This window comes from Balearica regulorum, chromosome 2 (genome assembly GCF_011004875.1).
Source record: "Balearica regulorum gibbericeps isolate bBalReg1 chromosome 2, bBalReg1.pri, whole genome shotgun sequence".
Lineage (NCBI taxonomy): Eukaryota > Metazoa > Chordata > Aves > Gruiformes > Gruidae > Balearica > Balearica regulorum.
Window position 1 is genome coordinate 52,925,005 of NC_046185.1, and position 20,799 is coordinate 52,945,803.

The 20,799-nt window shown below is 41.5% G+C and overlaps 2 protein-coding genes across 2 annotated transcripts; one reads left to right on the plus strand and one right to left on the minus strand.

Moving 5' to 3' along the window:
* The first annotated feature begins 818 nt into the window (after window positions 1–818).
* On the plus strand, window positions 819–9,628 carry TYMS (thymidylate synthetase). Its single transcript, XM_075744264.1, has 7 exons — window positions 819–1,125; window positions 1,842–1,915; window positions 3,127–3,301; window positions 5,156–5,257; window positions 6,470–6,645; window positions 8,074–8,145; window positions 9,050–9,628. The coding sequence occupies exons 1-7, from the start codon at window positions 954–956 to the stop codon at window positions 9,185–9,187; spliced, it is 909 nt and encodes a 302-aa protein (XP_075600379.1). The 5' UTR covers window positions 819–953; the 3' UTR covers window positions 9,188–9,628.
* Window positions 9,629–12,894: 3,266 nt separating this feature from the next.
* Window positions 12,895–20,406, minus strand: ENOSF1 (enolase superfamily member 1). Its single transcript, XM_010306042.2, is given in 7 exon segments — window positions 12,895–13,088; window positions 16,170–16,209; window positions 16,825–16,846; window positions 16,848–16,951; window positions 18,725–18,809; window positions 19,244–19,278; window positions 20,332–20,406. Coding segments are annotated over 7 exon segments (555 nt in total).
* Between the last annotated feature and the right edge of the window lie 393 nt (window positions 20,407–20,799).

Sequence of the window (20,799 nt, forward strand, 5' to 3'; positions counted from 1 at the left end):
CTCTGCTAAATAAATTGTATTCATTTCAAAGTCTACAAACCCATCTACATTAGATATGAGTACAGAAAAATAACCATACCTTAATTACACTATACCTTTTCCTTTACTTCTATACATGCATATGAGCATATTATAAAAGAAAAATGCCATTGCATTGTTTTTGTTAGTGGAAAAGATGTTTTCCTGCCTGCTGAAAGGAGAAATAGCATTTTCTAGCCTACAGTTTTCTGTTCCATTCGACCTCTATTATATATGCATTTTATGGGCTCCTAATTGTGAGAGATCAGCAATCATAACTCCTGTCATCACACCAGTTGTCACAAAGTTGGGCTTTATCTAAGAACGAAGTGACTCCTAAGATAGACTAGAGAGGAGTCAGTTCGTTTTGACTAACGGAGTATACCTAGAAAATGTTTAGCGGACACCATACACATTCGGGAGCAGAATGAGGAAAAACGAGCGTGGTTTGGAGCACAGACATGGGCGAGGTGCTCGGGGCAGCCCTCGGGCAGGGGCACAAGCCCCGTAGGGGGCCAGAGGGCGGCTCTGGAGGTTTTCAGCGTAAGGCGACGGAGTTTACACGGGCAGCAAAGGGAGGGACAGAGGCCACCCGCCTCATCGCGGCCGTGGGGCTTTCTTAACGCCCCGCCGGCCCTGTGGCATGGAGCCGACCCCGCGGGGCCCAGGGCGCCGCAGATGCCCTCCCCGCGACGGAGGCAGGAGACGGCGGCGCTGAGGGGCTCTGGGCGAAAGGAGTGCTGCGGCTGGGGAGGAAAGGGAAGGGGAAGGAAGGAGGCGGTGGCGTCCCTCTCCGCCCGCCCCTCGGTGCCGCTTGGCGGGAAAGGCTGGGCTTTGGCGGGCTCGGAGGAGAGGCGGCCGGCGAGAAGGGGACAGCGGGCAGCCGCGGCTCACCTGGGCCCGCAAGGAGCCGCCCTGGGCGCCTCTCGCCCGCCATGCCTGCCGAGGGGGAGCTGCCGAGCGCGGCGGCCGCCGGCTCGGAGTCCGACGAGCCGCAGTACCTGCGGCAGGTCCGGCACATCCTGCAGCACGGCCACCGGAAAGAGGATCGCACCGGCACCGGCACCATCTCCGTTTTCGGCATGCAGGCGCGGTACAGCTTGAGAGGTCGGCACCGCCGGGACCCGCGTCCCCCGCCCCGACCCCCAACCCCTGCCCTCCGCGGCTCCGGCGGGTCGCGGCCCTACACCGCGGGGAGGGGACGCCATCTTCTCCCCCGGGGCTGTCCCGCTCCTGCCCTTAGAGAGCGAGGCCTCCCCCAGCTGAAGGCCGGGGTTCGGGCCCGCTGCGGGGGCCTGCGGAGACGTTTAGTTCCGCCCTCGCCTCTCCCTGCCCGCCAGCCTGCGGCAGCTCGGACCCCTCCTCTCCCTCGGCCCAACAGCCAGGCCTTGTCCCACCCCGCAGCTGTCACCTGGTGAAAAAACGGGTGAGATCTTGAGATAACCCGTCCCGGTCCTTCCTACCATTCCAGCATAGGAAGGATGGTTTGTGAAATAGATTTGCCAAAAATTTTATCTTAAGCTTCCGCTTTCCGTTGCAAATGCCTATATGTACATCTGTAGGCTGCACTGTGGTGCCCTCATGGCAGAGTTCATCAAAGTCCCCACAGATGATTTATCGTCCCCCTCTGTCCAGGAAAATAAATGTCACATTCTTGTCTTAATTGATCTGAGTATGAGAATTACACATCCTTTACCAACTTCTTACTTCATATCCAAACCTCTGAGTGTCGAGACTGTGGCATGACCCTCTGTGGAGAAAAACCTAAGTTGAGTCACGCTGACAAATCGCTGGTCACCTCATGCTCTGAAGCTCTTTTTCAGATCAGTTTCCACTGCTAACAACCAAGAGGGTGTTCTGGAAAGGAGTGCTGGAGGAGCTGCTGTGGTTCATCAAGGTTCGATATTTGGATGTCTGTGTGGGTGGTATGCCTGAGTGGTACCAACAGAATGAACGAGTGTGGAGTGGATTAAGGAATTTGAGGTAACTGCAGGTGCTTCTGTTCGTATGACAGGACAGAAGGAGTGCAGCCACCTAATACTTTGACTACACGTGGAAGGCCATTACCTTCAAGACGTTCTGTGCATTTTAGTGAGACTGTTGCATTGTTACCAATCAGAAGAGTTCTTCTGTTTCTTTTCCAGTGAAATAGCCTGAAATAGTGAGGGCTTTCAACCTCACAGTTATAAAGCCTAGTACAGTCTCTTTTGTTAGTGCTTGAATAACAAATAATAATATGAAGTAGATAGTAGGTAATTTAATCATTTGCTTTTTAATGTTGAAATAGCTTTTATTGATTTGAACAGAAACAAGCAGTATGGAACCACAGGTGAAGTAAGACCGATGTAAACTCTAGGCTTTTTAGTAGCAAGAACCTGAGATCTAATAGACCTAATAGCTGTGGTTAGAGTATTAAAATGCAACTGTAGATAATACATTACGATGTAAGTGTTCCTTTATATGTTGTGACATTGTGCAGGTATGGGAAAGTCTACCTAATCCTTTGCTGAATAGCAGGACTCAAATACACATGCATTTTTTTTAAGTATCTTTTTTCAAATATAAAAGACTGTACATTCCCCTAAACAGAACACTTTCTATGTTGGATTTTTGAGTGTGCTGATTTGGATGTGTTGCAGAACTCGAGAGATTTCTCTGGGTCATGTTGTCATAACTGTAATTTTGACAAAAGGATTTTTAAGACCCTAACCTCATTATAGGTGGCTTGGCAAAGACAACGCCTGGGCTGTAAATTTTTTGTTCATCTACTTTTATCCATCTGTAAAGTAAAACCTTGTTCTTTGCAAAGGTACATATGAACTGATATAGCACAGTTGACCTTGAGACTGTACTGTTTGTGCATTCACAAAGTTAGAAGAATCCTGAGTTAAATAACAGCAGCATGGCACTTCAAACTTCATCCTAGTATGGTGCTCAGAAGTTTTATTCTGTCCATGTGCAAGAACCTCATCCAGTACATTAATCAGACTGTTCATCCTTTATAAGTGGAGAAATACTGTAGGTTAACAAAGCTGAATACAGCTGTTTCAAATCATGTCCTCTGTGTTGGGATTAGGGTGTAGACTTCTTGCTGTCTGTGTTTTGTAGGGTTCTACAAATGCTAAAGAGCTCTCTGCAAAGGGTGTAAAGATTTGGGATGCTAATGGATCACGTGAGTTCCTGGATAAGCAGGGTTTCAGTACCAGAGAGGAGGGGGATTTGGGACCAGTTTATGGTTTCCAGTGGAGGCACTTTGGAGCAGAATACAAAGATATGCGCACAGGTAATCGCATACAAATACAGTCTTGATTGCTTAGTAAGATAATTGTGACACCTCACTTCCAGAATACCAATGCAGGGACCTAATTTCCATGATGCAGTTGTGCTGGCAAGAACTGATGTTAGTGCACTACATTCACTGTAGAAATACTGTGGAAGAGAAAGATTTTTCCATTCTGGTGCTGGAGCAATGTAGGATGTATCCATAGCTGCTGATGCTGTGGACAGAATAGCTGTAACAAGTTATGATGTGATGCAGTACCTGTTGGTATCACTTTCAGTGGAACTGGTTCATTAAACATACTCTGAAGCGTCTTGATAGCTCTTTTCTAAGTCACTGAAGGAGAGGGTGTACAAAGCATTTGGAGGACTGCCATTAAAAAACAGAATCGTAAAAGATTGTTGCTGTTTGGTGTGATTTTTAACTGAAAATAACAACATGGCTAACTATGTTTTTTCCTCTTATTTTTTTTGTCAATGCAATCTCAATGTTCTCATTAGTTACAGATAGTATTGGCATGTTAATTGCTGGCAGAACACAGTTTTATGCTAACATAAATGATGCAAATTGTGAACTGACACCTCTGAAAACTTACTAAAATGTTTCAGCATTCCTGAACTTAAAAGGTCTGAGGCATAATATAGCTTGCAAAAAATGAATAAGATAAATTCCCAGAGGTTTCATTGCTGATAGATTTCCTTAAAATGCATTACTAACGGATAGGTAATTAGCTTCAGGAACTAACATAACCATTTGAAAAAGCTTCTGGCACAATATTGCTGGCAGAAGAATTCCCTAAGATGCTAATTATATATTACTACTTTGTTTGCCAGCTTGGGTCTCCCTGTAACCATAATTTGGTGTTGCTTTGCAATAAGAGTTATTAGAAAAAATTAGTTACCAGCCATGGTGATTCACTGGCATGGATCAGAACAATGAGTAACAAGTAATGACTCTTTTGTTCTGGAATCTATTCTAATGTTCAGTTAATTCCAGTGAGTTTCTTGTATAACTGGTATTGAGCCTAAAAATCAGCCTGCGAGCATCGTTGGGTGAAATGTGATATCCTGTGCTGTACGTGATTAAAGTTCCATTCTGGCACTGAATGCTATGGAAATTTAGTTTTCATACATGACCTTGTGAGTGCTAGATGAATGCGTTTGTTCATCTGTCAAAAACTTTCTCCTTTTGAGCATGCAAAGAATGCTGGCACCCTGTGTTACTGGTCTGGGCATAATTTTTTTATTATTTTTTTATTTATTTAAGAAGGAGCACTGTAGCATGCAAGTTTAACATCTGGAAAGGCATCTTAATCAAGAAACACAATGAGAGAATTAGGTTAAATACTAGTGAGTAGGTGGTAGTATCTTGCCCATTCCAGTACAGCTTTTGTCCTATTTAGGTAACAAATCATCATAAATGGTAAAGTAACATGCTTTGTCCAACTAATTTTTTTGTATTGCAGATTTTGTTTCCTGGGATGTAGTGTTTATGCAGACTTCTTATTTGGTCTTAAAAAATGTCTAATTGTTGAGGCTTGGAATAAAGTGTTCTAAATAGGAATGGTCCTATTTCAGTGAATGCTAAAGGTACTCAAGGCACACAAGAGAGATGGGGGGACATACGAAAATACCATCACAAGAATTTCAGAAGCCTTAGAGCACCCTAAGGAAGAACCAAGAATAGCCTACATTTGGAGGGTGCCAACTGCTGAATTTAATGACTTTCAAAGTTACAATAAAATCTTCAGAGGTTGTCATTTGGGTATCACTTTTCAGTGGGATGTGGGCTGGGCTTTAAAAAATTATCATCTCTTGAATCTGTCTGGCTTACATGTTATTTGGTATCTTTCTTCAGATTACTCCAACCAAGGAGTTGATCAGTTGCAAAAAGTGATTGAAACGATCAAAACGAATCCAGATGACAGAAGAATCATTATGTGTGCTTGGAATCCCAAAGGTATTGAACAGCATACTCGAAGTGAATGCAGTTGCACATTACCTTGCTGTATGCTACACCATGTTTTAATCCTATGACAACAGTCAGTTCCATTTGGTGTCCTTGCTTATTCTGTATAAAACTACTAGGAATGCAGTAAAAATGGCCAGGGGTTATAAGCTTGATCCTGTTTCTACTTAATTCTCATGTTCAGACCTCCAAAATTTTCAACCATTACATCAAAGTTTTTCTCTCCAGGTTAAAGTGAGGGATATACCCGGCTACGGGTGTCTTTGACATACAATCTCTGTTCAAAGACAGCAATTCTTATTTTTAAAAGGTTAAGAAAACAAAACCAAAAAAGAGTATACCAGCGCAGCGTGACTGCTTTTTAGCCATATAACAAATTGTAAACCTAAAAAAACCCAACGCCAAAACTTAAAACTAGAGAACAAAAATATTTGTGTTGTAATCATCTCTTTGAACATAGGTTGTCTAGATACCTATTCACTCTGTTAGGCTACTTCTAAATAAGAGCTAGTGCCAGAGAATGTTTAACTTCAGCAGCAGTAGATCTGTGCACAAAAAAAATCACACAGCATTTCCACTCATGTCTCTGAAAGGGGGTGCCACAGACTGCTGTTGTTATTTTTAAGGTTAAACATTCTCAGATATCAGGAGATACCTGGTTAAAGTTTTCCTTACCAAACTGTAATTGTACTATCTGCAGTTTCAAGTGTAGATAAACACTCAAAAGATCTTTTGTTTTCTGATTATTATTTTTTTATTGACCATTACTTTTATATCTCAACAAGCAGTAAAGGCATGTTGCAATGGGAAGAAAGTAAGATGAAGCAGTTGGAAGTTGCTTTAGGGTATGTCCTTAATTTTGCTCTTAACATCTCCCTTTAGGGAAATCAACTGTCTCACCGAGGTGAGTAAAAACTAAACTGCTGTGCAGCATTATGGCATAAATCTGTTCTCTGGAATATCTGTTTATGACTTTTCTGGTCATACAGCCCAGGAGACAGCTTGTCATGACCAGACTTAATTGCTCGGCCAGCAGGTGCTTTTAAACAAGAGGAAAAGCAACAGAATAATAGTGCAGTTGGATTTGTACTCTCTACTGTGTCTCATGAAATGCTTGCTGAGGTTTTGCATCTTCTATGTTTATAACACTAATGCTGTTACAAATTTTTTTTCCCCCTCTTCTTCCTGCACTGCAATTCCTAGATATTTCTCTGATGGCTTTGCCTCCGTGCCATGCGCTTTGCCAGTTCTATGTTCTAAATGGTGAATTGTCTTGCCAACTCTATCAGAGGTCTGGAGATATGGGACTAGGAGTGCCTTTCAATATTGCCAGCTATTCACTGCTCACATACATGATTGCCCATGTCACAGGGCTAAAGGTAGGCTATTTAATCATTTTACTTAATCTTGTCTGAGAAGTGAGGGACTAAAAGATAAGACTCTTTGTGTCATGTCCAAGAAAAACTGGAATGAATGTACTGTTCAAAATCTTGCTGAAATATGTGTAAGAAAGGGCACCATGAATTTAATGTGAATTGTCTCTGGTCTGCATGGGCAGTTAGGATCAGCAATGTAAGAATTCTTAAATTCAGGTCAAGCAGACAGAAGATCCTCCAGGTCTTTTAACTGAATGTGTCGAAACTGATCTGTTCCACTAGCGTTACTTAGAAATCTGAACAGAGCACTTGTCCTTATGGGATAATAACATACAAGTGACTAAAGTTTGTAGCATGTGTTTTTTATTGGAAGTGAACAGTAGCTCAGTGGTTGCTGTCAAGGTTCCAGTTTGGATATTCTGCCCACCTAACTTCCAGCTATAATTTCAGCTGAGTATTTTTTTCCATTTCCTACTGTAGATGATTATGTAGAGTGGTACTATGTGCTCAAATAGCTACTGCCTAGACTCCAGACCTGTATTTTGTAATTTGACAGAGTAATTTAAATGCACCACAATCTTGTACAAGTGAAACCCCATTTTCTTTAGAATGTAAAAAACTGTACTAGCAAGGCCATTTAGGCCTGATCCTCCTGCTACTGGCAATACGAAAGGGAGCTTAAAATAGGGAAGTAGGGAAGAATCGGACTTCAGAGCAATTGCAGACATACTTAAGAAAGGTACTAAAAGAAAGTGAAGTTTAACATTATGTCCATAAAGCAGCTGTTGCCTCTCAGCTACTTCGTCTCACAGCTTTGGTGGTTTTTAGCATAATATATCTGAGGGCTGATCTACGATGGTCAGAGGCCGGTAAAATAGCCAATAAAACTTACCTAAGTTTAATTAGATTGCCTGGGGGCTACTAAATCACAGAACTTGCAAGCTTGCAAAACCCGTCTGGATGCTAGGTAAGTGCTTTGGGATTTAGCCTGTGACTGACACTGCTGCTGCCACAAACTACATTGTTTAGTAGTGGCTAAGGCAACTAGTTTGAAACCAGCTTTGGCAAGTCCTGCTTATTAGAAGTGGAGTGGAAAAGCTGGATGTCACTGCCCCATCTGTTTCCATCTTGGTGGGTAGATCAGCAGTGCTCCATTGATTTACCAAAGCTATTATCCTAGTAGGATTTCAAATATACATTTTTTTGTAAATTGGTGGAAATTTCATTGTATTTTTCATTAATTATGCTTTAGTCTGGGAAGATAGTGTCCTTCAAAGCTTGCAAGGATGTCTTGATAATCCAATCCAGTACAGAAGCTGTAATTCCACACTAGATGTAAGATGCTAAGAATCAATACTGTAAGCGTTGTAATGTTTTGCTTTCTTAAAACCTGACTATTTGAAAAGCACATGTGTTCTCCTTTCTCTTCAGCCTGGAGAGTTCATACACACATTAGGAGATGCTCACATATATCTGAATCACGTGGAACCTCTAAAAGTTCAAGTAAGTACTTCTGTATTCTTGTATCCTTTTATCTTTCACAATGCTTATCCGATACAAAGTTATTTTGCTATTATAAATATCCTTTTGCAGATATTAATTTGTGTGGCTTTTCTTTTCATTTCTACCCTAGTAATTGTAATACCTTAACCTCTGTTCAACTCAGGTCACAAACAGAAATACTGTACAGATGTGACTGAAATATATATCAGTGTACTATTCTAGAACCAAATTAGAGATCCAGAATCTGTACCCCTGCTTTTGACTTCATCATTCCAAAACCTTAGAAAACCATTCCACCTAATACAGATAAACACAAAAGAAAATGTCTTTGTAGTGTATCAGAAAAGGATAACTTACCAATTCACAGAGCCCATCAGCTATTTGGCTGAATAAGGCCATATTTTCTTCAGGAAGTAATTTGTTGCAGTAGGAGCAAATCAGAATTTTATTTGATTAGACTTAGCTCGGATTGAATGTCCTCACCGTTCATATGGTTCCAAACCATCCAGAGAACTAGTTACTGGTTTGGACCCGAATGTTCTTGTGAGAAACTGCAGTACATTTGATGCACATCTCGTTCAGAATTTCCCATTTAGTTTCCTCTGGAAGGAATCTACTGTAACCACCACAACTGCTCTGCAAACTGAAGATGCTTGCAGTGCATTTGGATGATCAGGGAATCCACTTTAATATTAACCTACTGCTCCCTATCAAAGTACTAAAGGAGATTTCACCTAGCTGTATTATAATTTTCCTTTTTTTTTTTTTTGAGTATAAGTCGTCTTGGGGAGGAGGGAAAATCAACATGGTGTAATCTGAATTGAGATTAATGAGATCTAATTTATAACACAAAATCTCTGCCTTCAAGTATTAGCTTTATACAATAAGCTTGCTTTTATTTCAGCTTCAGAGGGAGCCAAGACCTTTCCCCAAACTCAAAATTCTTCGTAAGGTTGAAGACATCAGTGACTTTAAGGCAGAAGACTTTCAGATTGAAGATTATAATCCTCATCCACCTATTAAAATGGAGATGGCTGTTTAATGCTATAAACCAGCTTCTATTAATGTGGAAATGTACCTGAGCTACTTAGCTTTCTCTGTACTTAAAGTTAGGGTTTTTTGGTAAACTTCAAAAGATACAGACTTTATTACTGAAAAAGAAACAGATACTAGTAGACCAGTACTGCCTTCAGTAGTAAACTGTAGTCGTACAGAACAGATGATTTTATATTCCTGCTGTATTATGCAGATGATAACCCAGTTTTAAGTTGTTACTGAGATACTTTTCTTCACGTTTCAGTTACCAGTGGCCACTTCTGTTACCATTCAGTTACTACATGTGAGTAGCACTTGCTTACATGCTTTATTTAGTACTGAAAATAAGAACTTTTATGTATGGTAGAGGATTTCTTCAAGGTTGTAGAACTCCTTAAATATGTTCTAAAGAGTATATGTTTAATAAAGCTTTTTAAAAAAAATCTTTTGGAAGGAATGATGCATATTTAATTTTAGTTAGTAGTAAATAAGAGTTGGAAAGCAAAGGTAAATTCTGTTTTACTTTAGGATCTTGGAGGGTGAAATCTAGCAAGGAAAAACAAAACCTCCCATGCTCTTCGTAGATCAACCAGCAGGAATACAAAAGATCTTAATGGAGCCTTGTCTGAAATGCAATCTCTGTATAATATCTCTGTATCAGGTGGGTTTTTTTATTCCCCAGCCCTACATGAATGATGAATTTGATATAAATCAAACAGAGCTGTAGTTAAACAGAGGTTACCAGATAGTAATAATCTGTCATCATTTAAAACTAGATCGCACAAGCATATGGGCTAATTTTGCAGCCTGGAGCAGTAAAAGTTAGAGATAGTAGTATTTCTAAGATTGGAGCTTATTAGGTAAATCCTAGCAGAATTCAGCTTTCATCTCTCCTTACCCTTGCGATTTCTGCAGTAACTTCAGTCCTTATAAAATTCCTCTTCAGGAATTCAGTTGTGAATAGATCTACAGTTAATATTCAGACATAACATATTCAATACATATTTGAAGACATGGATGAATGCATAGGAATTTTTTGATTAATTTTTAAAGTCAGTAAACTGGTAAATATCATAGTAAGATTATTTATTAGATTCTTAGAATTATCTCAAATTGTACAATGTGCTTTGATTCCATTCATTCAGGGGCCTGCATAAGAAGACTGTTGCATCTTTCTTAAACCAAACTGATCATAACCTTCAAAAGCATATTTTGCACCAAAATTATTTGCAAATCTCATTATACTGATCTTCATTATACTGATCACTGATCTTCAGACTAAATTTTTGTAGTGCCAAGTCACGTACTCAAAAAATAAGTTGTTCTCTTTTGCAGACATTTAGCCCAACATGACAAAATTGCAGGAAAAGGATGTCTTTACCTTTCCTAAGTACATCAAATTTAAACAGGCCACTGCTTATTAGAAAGGTTCTTCTCATCAGACGAGGTGCTATTTCAGCTGAGATCGTATGAGAAACATCATATATGGAAGGATCAGACCTATCTTTTTCTGAGTTAAACGCGTTTGGGTCTTACCTTCTTTCAAATTATTGAACTCACAGATAGCGGTATTCTTGTTAGTAGACCTGAAGGCCATGTCACATGCTCCTCATAGATTTCATTGCAGCTCTACTACTCTTACATTTTCAAGTGACATAGTTTGAATATTCCAGGTGTCATCCACATTAATGATACCTCCTAGCTGCAGGTTGTCAGCAACTCCTCACCGCATGCATACTTTTATAAGTTAAAGGTTCTTGAGTGTATTTACACTCCTCTAAAGTATGAGAAAGCAGTTCAGGTTGCAAATTCACTTAACAGTTCTGCCTACACTTAGCAAGTTAGGTTCCTTCTGCTGGAGACTACTGTGTAACATGTCGGATGAGGTGGAATCTGCCCGGCATTTTAGCATGTGTAGCCAGAGAGGATGTGAAACAAAATGTTCGCCTCAGGGCTTGACTAGTGGGAATTAGCAGTCTCAGTGAAGTTAACCAGGACATGAATACCCAGCCAAGAGAAGGATTTAGAATGGGAATCATTTACTTCCTTTCATAAATTCAAGAGGAGTTAGTCCAATCAGAAGGAAAATTTTAAACACCCCTTGAAGTATTACCTTTATGAAACATGAGAAATGGTTTATTCTCACATAGGTGTATGGACATACGTAGCAGGCTTAAACAGACCAGTGTATATATATAGCTCTGGAACAGCTACTGCTTTTCAGTATAGGAATTAATTACAACTTCACTGTTGTTTTTTTTACTACCAATGGCAGTTGTTGAAATGAAGCTTGTATCTTGAAGTCCAAGAAGGTTTATGCTGCTCGAAAGATCAGAAAGATGTAAAAAGCAGACACAACACAGCAGACTTTAATGTTATAAAAGTGAAAAAACACGTTTTAAACTAAAGTGTATGAGACTTCTATGATTTCAAGCAAAAAATATGAATATGCAAAAGAACTTGAATATATAGACTTAAACAGGAGGTACTCAAGGAATTTCGATTTGCAGAATACGAAGACTGTTCATTGCTGTGAAGATGACTAGTATGACTGCAGGCTATATTCAGAGCAGAATTTTAGACAAAACACAGGACATCGTTAGATACTTTTGGGAACCTATGAGAGGAACCCATAGGCCTGCTGAGAGAAGGGGGCATTATTCCTGGAGTTGCTTCCTGATGACTAAGCTGTCCCAGCAGTTCCCTGTGCCTCACACTCCCCAGCTGATGACTTAAAGAGCTGTACAGGTGGCATTAAAAGTCGGTTCCTTGCCAGCTCTGCATATCCACAGCATTTCTGAGTCCTTGCCATTTGCCTTGCTGACTGCTACACTCATTCTGCCTCACAATTTGGCCTTGAAGAGTTTCCTGTCTTCTGTCATTCCTCCTCCGAATGCATCCTTTCGTCATTTTCCCACTTTCCAAGGGCAATTCAATCAACTTGGAGACAGCGAAGAAATTTCTTACCGCCTTGGTCAAGTAGTATCTCCCTCTATGTTCTACCTTAAGACAAGCTTTCATAACCTACATTATTTCTGACGTGTTTTGATATGTTGCAAAATTGGCCTTGCTGCAATACCAGAAAGAATATTGGTTATCATCTGGTCATGATAGATGAGGGGTCAGAAAAGAAGAAAGTGTTTCTGAATTTGGAGACAAGCACCTATCTGATCAGTGATCAAAATGAATAGTCTGTTAATTAGTCCAACTCGGTGAGTTTGCCACCATAGTGACTGGGATCTGTGAAGTGTCTGAAGATGGAATACAGCCCAGGTTTCAAGTACCTTTAGCAAAACAATGAACTGTTCACTTTCATCTGCTTGAAGTTTAAGCCACACTTCTAACTTCCCTTTGTAGCCCACAGGTAAGTGGGCTTGTAGGGTAGCAAGACAAATGCATGCTGTGACCAACATGTAGCAACATCTTTTTTAAGAAAAAAACAGAACAATCACCATAGTCAATTGCTACTGGAGTATTTTGTGTAACAACTAACCTGCTTTCAAGGCTTCCAGACACTGGGATATAATCAAATACTATCAACTGCTGGACTGATTCACAGAGACCTCCAAGTCCATAGTAGAAAAAGACAGTGCCCAGTACAAAGACATGAAAAGTCCTTTGGTGGAGCCCTACATGAAACAAAGACATTTCCAGCAGTGCATGCAAGCTTATGCTCAGCAATCACAAGCATGACAGCTGAAGAAACTAATCAGACTAGCTGGGAGGGGAGGGAGAGAAAGATTTTCTCATTCCTGCTGCATTTTGCAGAGCCTCACTCTGGAACATTTTGGCCATCAGCAACACAGACAAGTGTTCATTCACACTTCCCAGCCTGCAGCTGTCAATTTGGAGGTAACTCAAGGCCTTAGCTGGTAGAAGCTGTTTAAATATCACTCTGTTGTGGCAGTGTAAGGGAAAAAAAAAAAGTTAAGACCTGGAGTATCGCAAATTAACATATTACAACAGCTGCTGGCAACTCATATCAAAACATTTGTACAGTGTCCCTCCTGTGTGTCTCAATAAATCCAAATTATTTTAATTACTCTATTTAAATGAGAGATCACATGAGAATTTGGATGAAGTGAAGTTCAAGAATGTTGCCAATATTAAAAATAATCAGCTTATACTTGTAATGTTAAGAGCACTAGACCTGACCCAATGAACTGAGGTACACTGGAAAAAACCCACTGTGTGCCAAAGGGCATAGTTGTGCTGGAGTGAGTTTGGAAATTACTGCCCCTTAACTGGATGTTGAAGCACATAAGTGAAGTGAAAATGCGAAGTGAAAATGGCTCTTGCAGGACAAGGACGGGGGCTGAACCTATGCGGCGGTTGCTGAATTTGTAGTGAAACGATTATGTAATGCTCACACGAACTGATTGGGCAGCTCTGCCAGATAATTACCTCAGAGACTGCCTCAAAATCTTATTAGAATTTAGGCTCCTTTAGGAGCCAAGTCACACCCCTCTGGTCACCTAACCATGTCCCCGGGCAGGGACTTGGGGTACACTGGGGACAGGACTGTCTTAGTCCCACTTCAGCATGCTCAGGACTGCACAGCTTTGGGATGTGTTTGCCTATGTGAATGAGCAGCTATTCCCATTCTGAGACAGCTAAAGTGAATATTGCAGTGACTTTGCTGTAGGAAATCGTTCCTTCTTCTGGAGACCAGTCCAGCCAGATGAGAGATGGCCTTGTAGACAAGATACGCTTGGATAAGAGTCATGATTCAATTTCTAGCTGTGCTACAGATTTCCTGTCTGGAGCTTGGCTAAGTTGTTCAGTCAGTTCAGGCCTCATATTAATTTCCCATGTTTGTAGTACAGATAATAGTACTCGCGTTATTCGCAGGGGAATTCTGTGGGTAAATACATTAAATTCTTATGTTGTTCTCAGATGTTATAGTGAAAAGAAGAAAAAGGTTATACAAACCATCAAGTAAAGGCAGTATTCAGGACTGCCCTTTACTTTGTAAAGCAAGGCTGTACTAATGGGTAATTCAAACTCATCCTAATTATAAAACACTCCCCTCCCCAAATTAAAAGTGCCCTATCTACTGGTAGACGGCAGCTGAGAGCGAGAAGCACAATGAAATATGTTGATTGCAGGGCTTGGCATGAGAAACTGGCAGCAGAAAAACTATGCTAATCCAGTCACTGTTGTCTCCAGTTGCTGCAGAGAAACGAGAATTTGTTAATTCACATTGTTTGGCTCTGTAGATTTGGTGTCAAGACTTGGCAAAAAGATGGGTGCAATAAAAAACAAATTACTTTAGGTTGGAGACTGGTATTCTAAAAGGTACCAGCCTGTCTATTGACACCTTGCTCCTTATATCCAGGAATTAGTTCTGGTCTTTGGACTCATTGAAAATATTTCACGTGAAAAGTATTTAAATATAGATGATGGCAGTGACATACTACTAGTGCTAGCAATGAGTTTCCTTGGGGCAAAGGAAAGGTTTCAACTTTACAAAATAGCCGCATACATACCAGCCAAATTCCTTCTAAGGCCAGACAGGGCACCAAGGGCACTGACGGGCCTCAGCCTGACCTGGAGCCCACACCCTCTGCCCATGGGCCTTAGTTTCTGCCTGGGCTGCATTGCAGGTGTACCCGCTTCCAGCTGTGGTACGGCTATGGATGTGTCTGGCCATGGACCAACACCCTGGCCTGGCCCCACGACCGTGGCCCTACTCTGCCATGGCCCTGCCCGCACACACCCGGGGCCGTGTCTGACCTCGGTTCCCCTCACCAGGCCTGGTCCTGAGCCCCACTCACACTGCTGGCCTGGCCTGGCCTCAGCCTAGCCCTGTCCTTGTCCCCAGGAGGTCCCAGTGCTTGGGGCTGGGGATACCCCACTGTCCTCCACCAACCCTGCCCCTGGCTGGACAGGGACGGGCCTGGCTGGGGGGCCTCTGCCCTGCTGCCCCCATGGGGACCCCCCGCAGCTCCCGGTCCCCTGGGAGCAGCTGGCCCCTGTGGCACCCTGCCAGTTTTCTCAGGCTGTCCTTGGGGATGGCCAGGCTCGACCTGGGTCTGACTTCATCACTGGCTGGCAGTCACTGTGCAGTGTTTGACACTGGTCCCTGTCACTGGGCCAGACCCTGCCCTCAGGGCTGTCTCCTCACCATGACCTCTTCTGGCAACCTTCTCAGCTGACCCTGGCTGCCACCCCCAGACCTGCCCTGCCAACCGTGGTATCGGCTCCTGGCTTCCCAGCCCTCCCTGCACCCTGGCAGTGCTGCTGGTGCCACTGAGAGGATGAACTACAGCTTGCTAACAGCATGATTTTCTGGGATTTTTGATCTTTACAGTTGAGTTAGTGCAGCACAAATAGAGTTGATGATACAAGATGAGGCGCCACAAACCTCTCCACTCTGAAACCCACTCCTTTATATAGCTGCTGCAAGGCCATGTCTACATGTGCACTGCTGTGCTGAGCAAAACACTCACTTAAGCATCAGACCCACTGAGCAAAATGGGAGCTGTGATAATTACCCTTGGGCTACAGGGGCTATCAGCTTCAGTAGCCCTGCAGCTCTCCAGCCTACATTGTTCTGCACAGATGTTATCCAAGTTGTCTCATGGAGCTGCAGTGTGCTCCACGAAGCAGCATGGACTTATTCTTTGTACCTTGCTTCTCTACCTTCCATATGGGCAATCATGATCATGGATGCATTCTTTCATATTTCTCACTGATGTGAGAATATGAAATTTTAGCAGTTACTCTTGTAATAATAATTTTTAAAAATCAGATATTTCCAGGTTGTTCACAGAAATCTTGTGTGGGAAGAATGAACCAGGGAGATACGGTGAAGGGAGGCAACCTTGGTAGGGAGTAGCTGAAATAGATACCAAGTAATTGTCAGCTGTAGTATTTGAGTGAGAAATGGAAAGGAGTTTTGGCGCCAGCTCCAAAGGTTATGCAGTAGCTACATTAAACAGTAGTAATTAGGAAAAAGCCCAAAGCACTTACACATATACTCACATGTTCTCTGGTTGCCACACCAACTCCTAGCAGTGCTAAGGCCTGCAAGGAAATAAACATTCACGATTTGCTTCTGGTTTTTAATTCCCAATGGAGTTACTCAGTAGCATAAAGGATGGAATAACAGTTGATTCAGCATACTGTTTTCTATTTGTTTTACAGAAAATATAACACGTTATAAAACTTTCCATTGATTTTTTTCTGCTTTCTCTGCTCCACAAGCAATGTAAGGAATTATATAGCAGGGTGTGTGAAGCAGTAAAGAAATGCACATACTGTACATCTGGAGTTTTTACAGTGCTGCTAAGTATAGCATGTTGGGAGCAGAAATTCTGAACCAGACTTCCAATTTCATTGGAAACCATACATTTTTTTAAAAAGTCCATTCACATTTCATACTAAATGTTGTCTGCCTTCCTCATGCAGGCATTACAGTCCTTTTATGTTTTGGGTTTTTTTTAGAAACAAAGTATTTCTTTAAGCTTAAGGGAATACAGGTGCAGAATGTGTGTCAGGGTCCAGTAGCAAATACATTTAATAATAGTAGTCTGAATAACAAGTTCAACCTGTACTCTGAATACGTGAAAGAACAGTATCAACATTACACTACTGCAGTCACTGTATTATTACTGAAATAAAAAAAATTAACTCTCCAACTTTTGAAATGCTTGCATGTCCCATCTGGAAAAGTTGGCTCCTTAATCCACAAGGGCTTAAACTCACCTGTTTTAGTGACCCACTCTATTGCTTCCTTTATTTCCTGTTGTTGGTTTGCATCCAGCATCTGGGGATAAGGAAAATAAGAATCAAATACACTGGAGGATTCTATTCTTTTTTTTTTTCCCCTGTCAAATTCTCATAAAAAGAGCTGTAAAATTGATATGAAGTGGTAGAAATTCAGGAAGTAGAAAGGAAATGAAAAGCTGGAATTGCCATTCTGTCTATATTGTATTTTTGGTCACACTTGCACTGAGTTGCAATGACTATAGCAATATGCAGACTAGGTTTGAACCAAGCAGGTCGGGAGCTGTAGGAAGCAGAGCAGAGTATTCTGTGGGAATGAGTATATCTTGGCAACATACACTTGACTAAAGCACCCTAAAACATGGATATGGCCTCCTGAAATTTTCAGCAGAAAATGACCAAAAAAATGCAGTAGTTTAAGTAAGATGAGTTTCTCCATCAGCACTTCTCTCCCACACAAGGGAGATTTTTTTTCTCCCTACAAAAAGTGAAACATCTGAGAATGACAGCACAGTTCCTCTTCAGGTTCTTGCCATCCTGTATTCACATGGCATTTCATGATACATGGCATCCCGTGAAAGCTCCATGCTGCACTGCAGTAGGTCAGCAGCTGTGGTGTGTCAGAGAACGTGGGGCAAAGAATCCAGCCCATAGCAGTCAACAGAGTAACATTTCCAAATCAAAATGTGTGTCTTCATCTCATTATTCCTTTTCATTTAAATATTTTAGTTTCAAAACTTCTTTTCTAGTTTATTTTTGGCCAAACATCAGTGAAAAAATACTAACAGGCTTTCCTCTGGAAGCCTCCCTGGATATAAAAGGCACTTCATATTTTCTAGAAGACAATCCTGGAACTGGAGTTCTCCCCAGGCTTGAATGGAAGTTCTGGCACAGAATCATAGAATCACAGTATGGTTTGGGTTGGAAGGGACCTTAAAGATCATCTATTTCCAACCCCCCTGCCATGGGCAGGGACACCCTCCACTAGACCAGGTTGCCCCAAGCCCCATCCAGCCTGGCCTTGAACACTTCCAGGGATGGGGCCTCCACAACTTCTCTGGGCAACCTGTTCCAGTACCTCACCACCCTCACAATAAAGAATTTCTTTCTAACATCTAATCTAAATTGACCCTCCTTCAGCTTAAAGCCATTACCCCTTGACCTGTCACTCCATGCCCTTGTAAACAGTCCCTCTCCATCTTTCCTGTAGGCCTCCTTTAGGTACTGGAAGGCTGCTATAAGGTCTCTCCAGACCCTTCTCTTCTCCAGGCTGAACAACCCCAACTCTCTCAGCCTGTCCTCATAGGAGAGGTGCTCCAGCCCTCTGATCATCTGGTGGCCCTCCTCTTGGCTCACTCCAACAGCTCCATGTCTTTCTTCTACTGAGGACCCCAGAGCTGGACGCAGTACTCCAGGTGGGGTCTCACGAGAGTGGAGTAGAGGGGCAGGATCACCTCCCTCAACCTGCTGGCTATGCTGGTTTTGATACAGCCCAGGATACGGATGGCTTTTTATGCTGCGAGTGCACATTGCCAGGTCATGTTGACCTTTTCATCAACCAACACCCGCAAGTCCTTCTCCGCAGGGCTGCTCTCAATCCATATGGGATAAAATTCTTAGTAATACATCTACTTTGGTCATGTCCAATACTGCTCTTTGTTGATATATATAAACATTTTTTTTGGCCATCATTATTCAGGATTTGAAGAAGGAAGAAAAAATATTTGTCAAGTAATGTATATAATGAGAGATATTTCATCTAATGGTTTTAAATAGAAAATAACATAGTATAATAGCAAAAACTGATACTCACCATTATGTTTTCTGGGGCAATTATTTCTCATATAAATCTGTATCTACAAATATCCTGAAGATCTGCACCCACCTTTACTTTGAGCCTAGATGCATATTTGGAACAAGATATAGATCACTTCTGAATGATTAATGCACCAGTAAACTGGAATCCATAAACCAGAATTTACAATTTCAGCATCACTGTCTTAGAGAAAGAACTTTGTTATTACTTTTCTTCCCTTGTGAGTAACCTTCATCCTACTCCGAAAATAAAACAGCAATGTTTTTTTCATAAATCAATGGAAATGTGTTTATCTTCATTTGCGATCAGCCCTCAGCTTTGCCATACCATTACTGTTTTCCTGCAATGCAGCATTATGCAGTAGTAGAAGGGGGAAGTGTTGGAGAGAGATACAGAAGCAAAGTCATCACTGCCCATATGACAGACCTGGAAGACCTAGACCTGGACTAGGTCTAGTCCATCTATTCAAAGCATAAAACACAGAAGAATAACACTCAGTACAAGTGTTTACTAGACGTTGTCCAGCCTTCTCTCAAGGTCTATGTGTGTAGCTGCATGCAAAGTTACATCAATTATACATCTCCAAATAACTCTACCACACTGCATCTAGAATAATATTAATTTACACATTTTCAGAATAAGAATAAGCTTTTTATTTCTTCCTAGGAGGTAGCAGAAAACCATGAGAAAATGAGATCCAATATATGAATAACATCCAGCTGAACCTAACTCCTCAACCCAGCTAACTGTAACATGTGATAAATTTTTCTAATCCAGGTATGAACATCCCATGACTCAGCAACACTATTTCTATATATACCAGGGTGTATGCTTCTCAGAAGATAAATCCCAGCTGTATTAACTAAATCTGACACCAATAAACTGTCCAAAGCTTTTGCAATATTTCACAGAAAGTCAAGCACATGCCATTCTGTCTGGCACTAAGGATGCTGCTTTACAAAGGAAGCTAAGGGCCCTCTGCTGCTGACAGTTTCAGAGTATCCCTCAAAGTCAAGACAACCAGGAGTTCTAGAAGAAACCAACAATTATCAGACTCTTGAGGTTCATGTTGCTTGTGAAGGACACATCCCTGTTTTTCATCTATGAAGTTACTGCAGGTTAAGGACCCTGTGTTTCTGTACATAGCTATTCAAGCACAGATTTTGTGTGTTTTCATTAACATTCTTAATGATCACACTTCTGGTTAATTCATATCACTCTCCTGAGTATCCCTATGTGCATAAGCTCCTTGTTTTAACCAACACAGCTGCAGCCATGCAAACTTGCTGTTATACACAATATACCAACATAAAGAGACTTCAGTTTCTACCTTAATACTTTGTTCTCAATACTCATGTTCCTTGGGTATATCCTTGATCATAGACAGGACTGGAACACTCTGCCTTACCAGGAAAATTACTTAAATGGCATTGGGCCTGCTTTTTTACCTCCCCAAATGGATCTGCAATGTTACATTTTCACTCAGTCCAGCAAAACTTCTAAGTGCTTAGGAGCAAGCAGTGAGGATTTATCATCATCTGTTAGGATTTGCCCACTTCACATACCATTTAACAACTTAGTATTATAAGATTGAACATTCAAACCTGTTTTAACTGCTGGTCTGAGTAGCCCAGCCAGGCACAGGATCTTGTATAAACCAGATATTCCTGCTTCAGCATTTGCTATTCTGGAGCAGATAAGGATGGTTTCAAGTCAGGCTGTGTTTTAGTCAACAGAGGATTATTTTGTTAAAGAGTGCATCAAAGAATGTTTTTTGGGGAAATGGAAGGATTGGAGGTGTTCTGACTTTTTTTTTTCTTTGAAAGCCATAATTTTAATTAAATAGATCAATTTTGCTGAATAAGCCCTTCCCTCTTCTCCCTAGCTATTTCATTGCAAGAGAACTGCAAACCAGATAAATCCTCGGAAGAAGCAGAGAACAGCACAATCTCCTTGCTAACCCAACACAAAGCATTATATGGCAAAAAGTCACCAATGTAGCGCTGATTTTGCACTCCTGGAACATGTGAAAAGACGCGAGCAAACTTCATCTCACATAGTCCCCTTCCTGT